This window comes from Saimiri boliviensis, chromosome 11, assembly GCF_048565385.1.
Source record: "Saimiri boliviensis isolate mSaiBol1 chromosome 11, mSaiBol1.pri, whole genome shotgun sequence".
Classification (NCBI taxonomy): domain Eukaryota; kingdom Metazoa; phylum Chordata; class Mammalia; order Primates; family Cebidae; genus Saimiri; species Saimiri boliviensis.
The window spans coordinates 115135492-115148543 of record NC_133459.1 but is presented as its reverse complement, the minus strand read 5'-3'; the positions used below and the strand labels follow the sequence as shown (position 1 = coordinate 115148543).

General features: G+C 46.5%; 1 protein-coding gene across 1 annotated transcript in view; it reads left to right on the top strand.

Annotated features, from left to right (window-relative positions):
- SLC44A3 (solute carrier family 44 member 3) overlaps positions 1 to 13052 on the top strand; it is a 78336-nt gene that overhangs the window by 25937 nt on the left and 39347 nt on the right. Inside the window, 2 exon segments of the mRNA XM_074381394.1 lie at positions 92 to 278; positions 12304 to 12469. Of these exon segments, the coding sequence (XP_074237495.1) occupies positions 92 to 278; positions 12304 to 12469 (353 nt within the window).

Sequence of the window (13052 nt, the reverse complement as noted above, 5' to 3'; positions counted from 1 at the left end):
TGCTGAGATGTCATAATAATAAGGCTTGCTTTAAGTTCTACCCAGTTCTCCATTATTTAGAAATAATTTACTCAAACCCCTTTCTCACCAGGCAGTCCTGCTCGTCTTGATTTTTGTTCTCAGAAAGAGAATAAAATTGACAGTTGAGCTTTTCCAAATCACAAATAAAGCCATCAACAGCGCTCCCTTCCTGCTGTTCCAGCCACTGTGAACATTTGCCATCCTCATTTTCTTCTGGATCTTCTGGGTGGCTGTGCTGCTGAGCCTGGGAACTGCAGGTAAGGGACAGTGGGTGTGGGTTCCATCACCTTGGAGTCATACACAGAAGATCATTTTGGAACCATTGGCCTGTTCCCGTAGGCACCAAACCCCTCATTCAGCCAGAGGTGTCTGATAACAGCAGTGTTGTTGCTAGGGGCTCTGTCATAGGAGAAAGTGGGAAGTTCTTTTCCCTCTTTTGTATTGGTTTTAAAGGAGCTGGTTTGTGTTTCATGAGAGAATAAATGCAGTAAGGACTGAAAGCTTTAGGAAAAACTAAAATATGAACAAGGCCAATAGTAAGATTATTACCAGATGTCTCCAAGGTAATTTGCCAACTCCTGTCAAATCAGTAAGTGATAAAGGAGAGCCCAGGAAAGACTCTAACTCTATTAAAAATGTGTTAATGCTGGGCTCAGTGGCTCATGCCTGTAATCCCAGCACTTTGGGAGGCTGAAGCGGGTGGATCACAAGGTCAGGAGTTCAAGAGCAGCCTGACCAATATGGCAAAACCCCGTCTCTGTACAGAAATTAGTCAGGCGTGGTGGCATGCACCTGTATTCTCAGCTACTCAGGAGGCTGAGGCAGAAGAGTAACTTGAACCCGGGAGGCGAAGATTGCTGGGAGATGAGATTGTGCCACTGCATTCCAGCCTGGGCAACAGAGTGAGACCCCATCTCAAAAAAAAAAAAAAAAAAAAGTGTCACGCCCAGCAGAGCCAGTGTACATTTAAAGCAAATGCATGGTTCACATGTCTTGGTCCTGAAAAGACAAGATTCTCTCCTACGTCCTCTTTCTTATATCCACACAGTGGTTCTTCACCAGGGCTATTCCTCAGAATCAACATTGGTGCTTTATTAAAATACAGTTATCTGGGCTCCAGTCTTAGAGATTCTAATTCACATAGTTTGGGATGGAACCTAGTATATGTTTTTGTAAAGCTCCATTTACAGGGCAACCATATTCTAAAACAGCACTATTCAGAGTGCAGTCTGAAGCCAGATAAAGAGCTTAGCTAGAATGGACATCACTCCATTGCTTCCTTCATTGAGAAAGTCTTGCTCTGGGAAAAAAAAGTCAGCTGAGGAACAAGTGCTTGGTGATGCAGTTGATCTATGTTCCGGCACAAGCTTTTCATCTCACTAACAAGGTGAGGTCAGGCAGCTTGTCTGTGGATCACACTTAGAGTGGCACTGTCTAGATCTTTTCTAACTCCTCTGTGCGATTTTCTTAAGGCCCAAATTTAGTTCACATGGATGCAAGTACAAAAGAGTACATTGCTTCTGGAGACTGTCACCAGATAGATAAGGACCACAGCTGATGTCAGATCAGCAAGGCTAATGCCATTTCTTAATGTTTTCTCAAGTTGATCTTGTCCCTCACTGGCTCCTGTCACATAAGAACAGCTGCTATGTAACAGATTCTTAGTCAGCGTGGTCCCCTTCCTTCACCTCTGGAGCTAACTGAGGCTACAGTGCCAAGATGGTCAGCAGGTTCCCTGGAAGGAGCGGCCCTTGGAGGCCTACGTGTCCACCTTCAGAGGTGCATAGGCCAGTCTTTTCTGCTGGGGACTCCCTGGAAGCTCACCAAAGGCCTGCAGTGAACTTCTGATAATTACCCAGGGAGGAACGTTGGTCAAAGGGGTACAGGGCTATAATCAGTCAGAATGAGGTTTGTCTCGGAGTGAAAGAAAACTCAAAGCAACAGTGGCTAAAGTAGGAAGTAAGATCACTTCTCTGTCGCACAGATGACGTCCACATGGCAAGGATCCATGCCAGCCTGGTTCCCCAGAGCTCAAGGACTCAGGCACCCGCTTTCTTCTTCTGCAGCCTCTGCCCTTGCTTCCACCTTAAAGTGAAAGACCATTCAGGCTCCCATTGCCGTGTCTTATCGCGACCTTGAGGAGGCTGGCAGGGAGGAAAGCAAGCATGCCCCTCCCAGAAGTCACAGGTGGTGTTTCCACCCATGCCTCATCAACCAGGTCGCAGCTATCTAGCAGCGCTTGTCTGCAAGGCAGACCAGGAAATGTAGTTTCATTTTGGGCAACAGCCACCCACCATTTAAAAACCAGAGGTTCTGTTGCCAAGAGGAGGGGAGAACAGATACCGTGAGACCGTGAGACAAGTGAATTCTCAGCACTGGGTGCCTTAAGTGAGCTTGAAGTGGGCTCAGCCCTGGTCAGAAGGGAGGGCAGTGGCCCTGGTGCACAAAGGGAAACAGGCCTTTGCTGAAAGTGTCCTAGATTCTAATCTCTTACTGGATGCTTTCTTATGTTCTGTCCCCCGGGCATCACAGTCCCCTTGTGATGCAGGTATTGTTATGCTCAAGTTACAGACAGGAAAATTGAGGTTCTGAGGAAGTCATGTGCCGAAGGTCATACAGCTGGGAGGCATGACATGCTGTGACTCCAGAGCTTTAGAACGGAGCCTGTGCTCTTTCCGCTGCCGTACACCTCCCTTGCATCTGGGATCCAAAGCTAGGAAATAAAAATAGGCCTCTTCAAGTTTGTCCAAGATGAAGCCGTATCGGGGACTACACAGCAGTTGGCTGGTGGATGTGGGATGTGCTCATAATGTGTCTGGGGCTTGAGATTGACAGCCAGAGCCAGCTGGGGATGACGTGTGATGGGAGGTGGTGGCGGTGGGCCTGGGCAGCAGCACTGTGGGGCTTGAACCCTTGCCTCTAGAGAATCACCAGAGAAACAGAGAGGTCTTGGGAAATACGGCTCAGGACCAGTGAAGGAGCCTCCTCTTCCAGCCTCCTTAGGCCCAGCCGGCCCAGCCTAGGGGCCCCTGTTGGCTGTGAGTCTGAATGACGAGAACTGTGTCTATGGCTAGACCCCATGATGTTTTGGAGCAGGGATGGTTTTAATTTGACTCAGAAGTATTTGGTGAGCACTGTGGGGACCAGACACTGAGCACGGCACTAGGGGAGGTGGGGAGCAGAACTGAGTGTGTCTCTTTGTCCTCGGTACTTACAGTCAAGTAGATGGTCCAACAATGAAAGGTGTGATCGCAGCGAAGGTTGATGGAGGTGATGATCAGAGAAATCTGGGGAGCTACAGGAGCACCAGAACAAGGCTCTAACCCACGCTGTGAGTCAAAGAGGGCTTCCCAGAGGACAGGCTCGAAATTTCCGGGTCAGAAAATACAGAAGAGGCAAAGGGAGATGCTGTGAGGGTCAAGACAGCACAAGGAGAGAACCTGACTGCAGGGGTCAAGGGAAGAGCCCAGGCCAGTCAAGTCAGAGGAAAAAGCTCCAAGGCCAGCTTGGGCATGAGCTGCCAACCTGTGCCCCTTAACTTCCCTGCCTAGGCATAGGTTGGGCCCAGGGCTTACGGAGCATGGAGTAGCCTCTACTGCAGAGACCTGTAGGTTATTTTTCAGGGCCGAAACTAGTGTGTCATTCTGCAGTCATTCTCAGGATCACGTAGTGACATGTGACAATTCAGTGTCAGTGCAAGCAGCAAACAGCGAGAGCAGTAGAGGGGCCAGAAAGAAACTGGGTGTCCTGGACCTAAGGAAGGCATCTATCAGCAGCTTGATTTAGGACAGAAGGTGCCACGCAGAGCCAGCCGTCCCTGCTCCCCCCGCCCCACTGGGGTCGGGCATCATAGAAACCAGATCACCTGTCCCCTCCTTCCACCGCCTGTGGCCGATCCAGGTGCACAGGGTCCCCTTTGTCCTCAGAGCCCTTTTCATCAGTGCCAGAGTGCCTGGCTCTAGGGCTGGGCAGATCAGCAGCTGCAGCACCTTTTGACCTTCAGAAGATGCCCCAGCTAACGCCTGAGAGGGACTCTGAGCCGCTTTCACATCTTGGGAAGAGGCGCCAGGTGAGTGGGTGGCGAGCCCTGCACAGTGCCCAGCTGTCTCATTCCACGTGCCACAGGCAGCTTCGGGGGGACAGACACGCTCTTCAGTTAGCGCCCACTTTTATATGTGGGCTTCTTCAGTACATACATAGTTGTTTGTTTGTTTCTTTGTGGTTTTTTGTTGGTTTTTGTTGGTTTTTCTTGAGACAGGGCCTCAGTCTTGCTCAGGCTCAAGTGTAGCTTCAACCTCCTGGACTCAAGCGATCCTCCCACCTCAGCATCCCCAGTAGCTGGGTGGGGCTCCCAGTGCCTAGACACCCCAGTGCCACTATGCCTAGGTAATTTTTGTATTTGTTTAGTAGAGACAGGATTTTGCCATGTTGCCCAGGCTGGTCTGGAAATCCTGGGCTCAAGCAATCCACCCGCCTCGGCCTCCCAGGGTGTTGGGATTATAAGTATGAGCCACACAAATAGTTGTTTGTTTAAACTGTGTCAAAAGGTTCAATAAATACTATTTTTTACTGTGTAAAAAAAAAAAGATAGGAGTGAACTCAAGTTGGTAATTTTTGCCCAGACGTGTTATTTTTCTAGTGACTGTAAATCATTCTCTTAACTAGTTGACAAATTCTGACTTGTTTGGGGATTGATGTGCAGAGCACATCAAGCCCCCATCCCACACCACCTAACAATGACATTTATTAGTCCATTGGGATTTGTCTGTCACCATCAATATGTCAGTAACTGCTAAAATCCAATAGGAAAAAGTGAAAACTAGAGTAACCTTGGTAATCTGGTGGATTGGAAAGAACTCAGATGACCTGGTCACCCCCAGTGGTCATTAAGGTGGTCTGGAAACTCCAGAGTCTGTACAATGGAAGAGACCCATATTGGATTTTGGCAGGGGTTGGGGCTTCCCTTAAGGTCTGTGCTGCCGTTAGAAGATCTAATCACAGGGTTGCACACAGCATACACCATATACTTGGGATGCACAAAGGGGTGGGCCTGGAAATGAGGCTGCAGGGTCAGACCGAGGGTTTTCCATAGGTTCCCCATCAAATGACCTGGGATCCAGGCTGGCTCTGCCTCCGCACTTCCTTCTTGCCATGTTTGCAATGGAAAACTGTTGTGAGGTTGCTTCACAAAGATGTTAGGAGGCTGAGGTGAGACAAGAGCTTTGGTTTGCAAATAAGGGACCACCTGTATTTTTTACACTAGGAACTAATGTTGGCCAGGGAACATCTAGTACCTTCACCTCTGTAGTTTATTCTTCACTTTCCCTGGCACATTCAGTAACACAGTTTAAAAAGAAAATTGTCTTTTTTAAAGTTATCAGAGATCTAGAAGATAATTGGAGTTATTTTGCAAAAGCCTGCTGATGGCCCAGTCCTGTTCTAGGAAAAGGGTGAAGGGAGGGTGCACAGGAGAGAGTCAGAACAGCTCCTGTTTCAGAAGGCCGTGGTCCCATTCGGAAGGTGCAAAGGAAAGCAGTCTCCATGCACATCTCCATGCTTTTGCTCCTGCTGGGATCTTCCTTTTGTAACCCCTCCCCTGTCCAACTCTCACCCTGACTCTGCACCCCAAACTGCTTCCAGAACTAGCCATTCTTTAAGATTCGTTTTGAGTATCATTCTTTTTGGAAAATCTCCTATAAATTTCTCAGCCATACTTAGATATTTCTTCTCTATTTTTTTTTTCCTTGCACAGTTTATATTCTTCATTCTGTCAACAACTGTTTATCTTAGGCCTGCTCTGTCAGCCCTGGTGTCACATTGCGTGTCCACTACATGCCCTGGGTACTTGAGATACAGCAGCGAGCAAGACAGTGGCTCTGTAATCCAGGTCTAACATTCTAGCGGGTGGGGAGAGAGGCAGTGAGTAAGGAAATATGCATTCCATAGCGATAGGTGCTGTGAACAATAAAGCAAGGTGTATCGTCATCCCACAAGAGTAAGAACACGTGGGTTCAGGACCACGCCTTTTTCTTTCTGTGTCTCTTAGCGCAGTTCCACACCTGAATGGATTCAGTTAGGGGTGCTGACCCAGTGAGTAACATCGCATCAGTGTCGTGGGTGTTAGATGAGATGGATATATGGAAGAACTCATATATTGCAGGCTGCCTGTCAATGAGACTTTCCTTTTTTTCCCTAATCCTCATGCTGCCAGAGCAAAAGGCTGGGGCTGACAGGACCCTTGGTCCAGTTTTCTGGACAAGGCCAGGTACACAGAATATATTAGAAAGTAGAACCCCTCCAGGCCAGGCGCGGTGGCTCAAGCCTGTAATCCCAGCACTTCGGGAGGCCGAGGCGGGTAGATCATGATGTCAAGAGATCGAGACCATCCTGGTCAACATGGTGAAACCCCGTCTCTACTAAAAATACAAAAAATTAGCTGGGCATGGTGACGCGTGCCTGTAATCCCAGCTACTCAGGAGGCTGAGGCAGGAGAATTGCCTGAACCCAGGAGGCGGAGGTTGTGATGAGCTGAGATCGCGCCATTGCACTCCAGCCTGGGTAACAAGAGCGAAACTCCGTCTCAAAAAAAAAAAAAAAAAAAAAAGAAAGTAGAACCCCTCCAAATTAGCCCTGCTTCCCTTGGGGAATTACCTCAACCAGCTGGGCTGCCTTCCTTAAGGAATTGCTATCTACAACTAGCATTATATCACCTTAGTCTTTTGAAATGCTTTAAAGCTTGCTGATAATATCCAGATTTATTATAGCTAGCTGCACTACGAATATTCTTCAGATAACTTTGATGCTCTCAAGGAAGATCTCTAGAAAGTTGTCTCCAAATCTCCTTAATAGAATGAATTACTTGAGGAAGATATATCGATTCATTCACTCAATCAACAAATATTTATTGAACATTTACTGTGTGTCAGACCCTGTTAAAAATGCTGGAAATACAGGCCTTAAATAAAATAAGTCAGTCAATGTTATAGAACTTTAAAAGTTGTTAAGTGGCATGGAGAAAAATGAAGCAGGAAGGACAAATAGGAAATGCGTAAGGGGGCAGGGTATCATTTTAAATTTGGCAGTCGGGGGTGCCTCCCTGAGAAGCCGATGTTGAGGAAAGATTTGCAGTAGGTGAGAGCAGAGCCATAAGACCATCTAAAGCAAGGGGAAGCATCCCAGGCAAAGGGCTGGCAAGAGGCCGGGGCTCTAGATCACAGCAAGGGAGGCCTATTCAGCCACAGTGGAACGGGCGACGGAGAGCATGGTTCAGGGAAGAGTTGGGGGGTCAGATTCTGGGGCTTTTCTGGCCTTTGTAGGAACTTTGGCTTCTAACCTGAATTGAGAAGTCTTTACAGGATTTTAAGCAGAATAAAAACATGACCTGACCACCTTTTAATAGCAGTGATTCAGTAAGAACAGGATAGTGGCTTGGAACAGGTCATAATGGTGGAAGTGGTGTGACATATTGGATTCTGCATCTATTTCAAAGGTAGAGCACATTGGATTTTCTGGTTACCTGAAAGAAAGAATTGGAGAGGACTCGGAGGGATTTGGGCCTGAGCAACTGGAAGATAACTTTGCCATCGACTGATACGGGGCAAGAATTTGAGTATAGCATTTTAAGGTAGATCAGAAATTAATTTTTAGTTGCTTTAATTGAGATGTCTTTTAGACCGCCAGGTAGAGATCTCAAGTAGGCAGTTAGCTGTGTGGGTCTGAAGTTAGTGGAGGAGGTCCTGGCTAGGATTTACCTTTAGGAACTTGGAGCATATTAATAGGACTTAAAACCATGAGATTAGAATGAATGTAGATAGAGAGGGGAAGAAATCCCAGAACTGTGCTTTGAGGCACTTCATGATGCCCTGGATCTGAGGGAGAACAAACAGAAGACTGAAAGGGAGTGACCAGTGGGTAGAAGAAGAAAGTAGGTGTGGTGCCCTGGAATGCAGGTGAAGGGTTCCACAGAGCTGTGCAGGGTCCAGTGTGGCAAGTGCGGCCACTAAGGGAGAGCTGAGGATTGACCACTGAATGATCATGATTGGAGTAGGTGAAGAGAAAGTGGGAGGGAAAAAATTGGAAAGAGTTAAGTGTAGACAATCTTGAGGAATTTCGCTGTTAAAAGGAACAGAAATGGGGAGGAAGCTGGCAGAGGAAAGAGTCCACAGTGGATTTTTCTTAAAGATGGGAGATAGTTGAGAATGATTCAGTAGAGAGAAAGATTTTGATAAAGAGAGTGAATATTACTGAAGAGCGGCCAGGCATGGTGCCTGATGCCTGTAATCCCAACTTTGGGAGGCCAAGGCCAGTGGATCATGAGGTCAAGAGACAGAGACCATCCTGGCCAACATGGTGAAACCCTGTCTCTACTAAAAGTGCAAAAATTAGCTGGGCGTGGTGGGACATGCCTGTAGCCCCAGCTACTTGGGAGGCTGAGACAGGAGAATCACTTGAACCCGGGAGGTGGAGGTTGCATCGTACTGAGATTGCACCACTGCACTCCAGCCTGGGCAACAGAGCGAGACTCCATCCCCCCACCAAAATAAAATAAATCGAAGAGCTGTGTTCACATAGATGAGAAAGAGTGGAGTCTGGTGAAGTATGGCCGTAAGATCATGGACCATTTATTAATGTTCAAGGAGAAGGCTCAGATGATGGACCTGTGTTGATAGCAGGTAGGTGTTAGGTGGTTGGCACTAGCAGAGGTTTTCTGATTGCACTAGTTTTCTCAGAGAAACCGGAAGTAAGATCATTGAGAGTGAGGATGGGAAGGAAGCTCTTAAAGCTTGAAGAGGAATTTATAAAACTGTTACACAGAAGAAGGGGAAATGACTGGAACAGTATGGGAGCATGAAAGTTTCCGGTAGTAACTCAGATGGCATCCTCGCTCTGATTTTTTTTTTGTTTGGCCTCTTTTATTGTTCCTCCTAATAGCTGAGGTCCACTGTAATGCCAGCATGCAGTAGATGCTCAATAAATGTGTAAGTTAATTTCAGAATTGGAATTCTATCTACCTATATCTCATTTATTGCTAACCCTGTATGGCACTCACTATAGCTGACCCGATTGCTCTTAATATTCTAAGAGCCTTCCCTGTTTATCATACTTAACTCATAACAGCTATGGGTATGGCACTAGAGCCCCAAGACAGGACGAGATCACCAAGAGTGTGAGAAGTAGGTATTACTGTTCTCCAATTTCAAGTGATGAGGCAGATTTCAAAACAGTCCCACTGTTTGCCCGGGGTTGCTCAGCCATTAGGGGACAGTGCAGAGGTGTGACTCTCAGGCTGTGTGACTCTCAAGCCCAAGCCAGTAATCACTGTCCCAAGGTCATCTTGTCTACCCTCTTCACCATCAGAGAGCTGTGGCCCACATTGCTTGTCACACATTTCAAAGCTGAGCCTGGAACCAAGCCTTCTCCCAATTCAGTGCTCTTCCCACCACCGTCCCCTGAGATTCATCCTATCTTGGGATCTACCCGTAGTCTAGTTCCCATTAACACACATTAGCTACCCATGATAGCAGCAGTAGTGCCCAATCCATAAAGACAAAGCAACTGTCACGTGATGAGGGGATCGTGCCTGCACTGACACAGCCATCCAGGAGAGGGCAGTCATGTGCGCCTGAGCACGTCTGCCCCACCCACAGGCTCTGCAACTGCCTGCTCCGAGCTGGGTCCAGCTCGTGTCCTGGCTTTCGTCCTGAAGCCAGAGCGCTCCTGAATGTTTGTCTAACCCAGTGGTTCTCAAGCGGCCCCTCCAGGTGACTTTTTGCCCCTGATGTAGCATTTGGCAATGCGTGGACACATTTTTGGGTTGTCATGGCTGGCGGGGGTGGGAGAGCGTCCTGGCATCAGCGTAGAGAGGCGTGGCAAGTTGCTAACACCCTTCAGGGCGCAGGACAGCCCCAGCCCCAGTCCCAGTGAAGATCTGATCCGCAATGTCAGTGAGAAACTCTACCCTAAAGGAAAGTCCTAAACACCCCCAGGAACAAATAGAAGATGGCTTTGGTAAGGATGTTCAGATACAATAGTGATCACTCAAAAATAACTTGCGGGTTCTGCTTCTTGGGGAATGCCAAAGGCTTTATAATGTCTAAGTGGATCTTGACTCATCACTTTAGCTGCTCCTACCACTGACTGTGCCAGGTTGGGAGGTATGTGCATATGTGCCCTTGACAGCACAGGGCAGCTGAGAGGAGAGACTGGCCCCCCCATTAGCGTTCAGGTCCAGCAGGACATACTTACCTTTGTTTGAAGAAACCATCCTTCCTGTTGTGTGGAAACGTTCTCCGCCCTCACTCACTAATTGTGATATTGTGAACCTGGTTTTGCAGAACCGTCATCTGCAGCCAGTACTGCTGGGCCTTGCAGGAGGAGCAGGTACTTGTTCCCTGGCCCAGAGCACTTCTGATATTCCAGAGTGATACTCCAAAGTCCACTGACCTCACCTACCAAACAGGCACTCTGTTTGGGAGGGGACACCTCCTCTGGAATTGAGAACGTTTCCTGAAGCATGCCCTGGATCACACCCCATTTTGGAACAGCATAGGCATTTATCCATCCCTTACCCAAAACAAATATTGCCTCCAAGCCAAAGTGAGCCCAGCATTCATAAAATATTGATCTCTCTGTAAATCAAGCTGCTCCACTGTTTCTTACAATGTCACTCTTGTTCAGCAGATCATAGAGCTTGGGAATTAAGATCAGTCTTACTCAGTGGAATCAGCTTTTGATCTACAGCAGTTATCCTCCCCTTTCCTTCACACAGACCCTACTGTGAATATCTAAGGACTCGTGAATGACGAACCTAAAGTCAGTTTATAGCTATGACAGGAAATATGAAACAATCTCTAAATGTTCTTCAAGCTATAGGTTTCACCAAAGACCAGAACCAAAGATCTTCTTCTTTACAGTAGTTGATTTAAAATCCGTAGTGGAAAAATATCTAAAAATCATATGCAGTCACAAAGCTGGAATTTGGATTTACCGGTGTCTTCAGAGCTAATTCAAGGACTTCTTTAGAGGAGAGAAAAGAAGGCAGGATATACCTATGTGAATGGCAAAACATTAGGGCGACCTTGCCGGCCTCAGTTGAATGTAACACTGTGCTCCTGAAATTTAATGATAGTAAAAAACCATGACGCTTTTACTATGGGCTGGGCACAATACCAAGTACCTTCCAAGTAATCTCACTCCATCCTCAAACTACCACCAGGATATAGGTATTCTAGATAAGGAATCTAAAACTCCTCCAGGTATTCTAGATAAGGAATCTAAAACTCTGAGAGGCCAAATAACTTGTTCTGGGCTACCCACAGAGAGGCAAAGCTGGGATCCGAACCTGGGAAAGTTAACGCTGAGGCCCAGTAGACATTTAAAATGTGCCAAGAGAGTTTGCTCTTGAAACGAAATCTGAAATAGATCTTTTTGAGAAAACAGAGATACTTGACTCGTTCATAAAGTTTAAATTTTTGGTGAAGAAGGATTCTATAATGTGGTACTAATATGTTTGTGTGGTTTCATCAATGTAACAAGTTTGGTTTGCATCACAAAGTGATGTGGTAGGAAAACTATGAATTTTCAGAGTCCCACGTGTTCAGGTTTTTATTTTCCTTCTACTAATTATGAACTCTGAGACTTAACTTGTCTCTTCTTTTCTTTTCTTTTTTTTTTTTTTTTGAGACCAGAGTCTCGCTCTGTCACCCAGGCTGGAGTGCAATAGCATGATCTTGGCTCACTGCAACCTCCACCTCCCGGGTTCAAGTGATTCTCTTGCCTCAGCCTCTCAAGTAGCTGGAGCTACAGGCGTCTGCCACCATGCTTGACTAATTTTCGTATTTAATATTCGTAGAAGCAGAGTTTCACCATGTTGGCTAGGCTGGTCTTAAACTCCTGAGCTCGTGTGATCTGCCTGCCTCGGCCTCCCAAAGTGCTGGGATTACAGGTGTGAGCCACCGCACCTGGCCTACTTGCCTCTTCTAAACCTGTTTTCATATCCACAAAATGAGATGAGTATTATAGTATGTGTTAAGTGTCTTGGAAATTGCCTACCAATGATCACTGTAATAATCACTGTTGGTATTATTTAGAAGTTAAATGTGTGTTCCTGATTTTTATTTTTTTGCTATGTATATTATAAATGATGGTGGGTACTTGACTTTTGACTTTGACATCTGTTTTATGTAATGCCAAAGGCCAGGCATAAAGAAACATGGCTTGTTGAACCATGGTTCATGCTTAGGAAAACACTGATATAAAGGACGTTTGTATTTTAAACTTTAGGAACTGCCCAGGTGATGGAAGGTGGCCAAGTGGAATATAAGCCCCTCTCAGGTATTCGGTACATGTGGTGGTACCATTTAATCGGCCTCTTCTGGACTAGTGAATTCATCCTTGCGTGCCAGCAAATGACTATAGCTGGGGCAGTGGCTACTTGTTATTTCAACAGGTAGGTCCAGTGTTTTTTTTCTATTGGTTTATCTATGGGGTTTATCTATGTGCTTCATGTTCATATATCAAAAGATATTTGAGAATGTTGACCTAGCCCCTTAAAATGAGTTGGCCAGAATAAAACACTAAGCTAAAAATTGGGCTGGATGCTCATTTGGTGGTGAGAAGAAATATTATACCTGAAATCTGTCACATTTCCAACCTCTTTTGCTTTAAGCTGGAAAATTTAGAAAGAAGCCAAACGGGGAAAGATCATATTGCTTAGACTTGAAAGATAAGGGGCTAGAACGTGGTGGTACAATCTCTGCTCGCTGCAACCTCCGCCTCCCGGGTTCAAGTGATTCTCCTGCCTCAGCCTACTAAATAGCTGGGACTACAGGCGCCTGCCACCATGCCCAGCTAATTTTTGTATTTTTAGTAGAGATGGGGTGTCACCATGTTGGCCAGGATGGTCTCGAACTCTTGACCTTGTGATCCACCCGCCTTGGCTTTCCAAAGTGCTGAGATTACAGGCATGAGCCACCGTAGCCGCCATTCTTTTAATATTAAAAAAAAAAAAAAAAAGGAAGGGTCAAACTCCC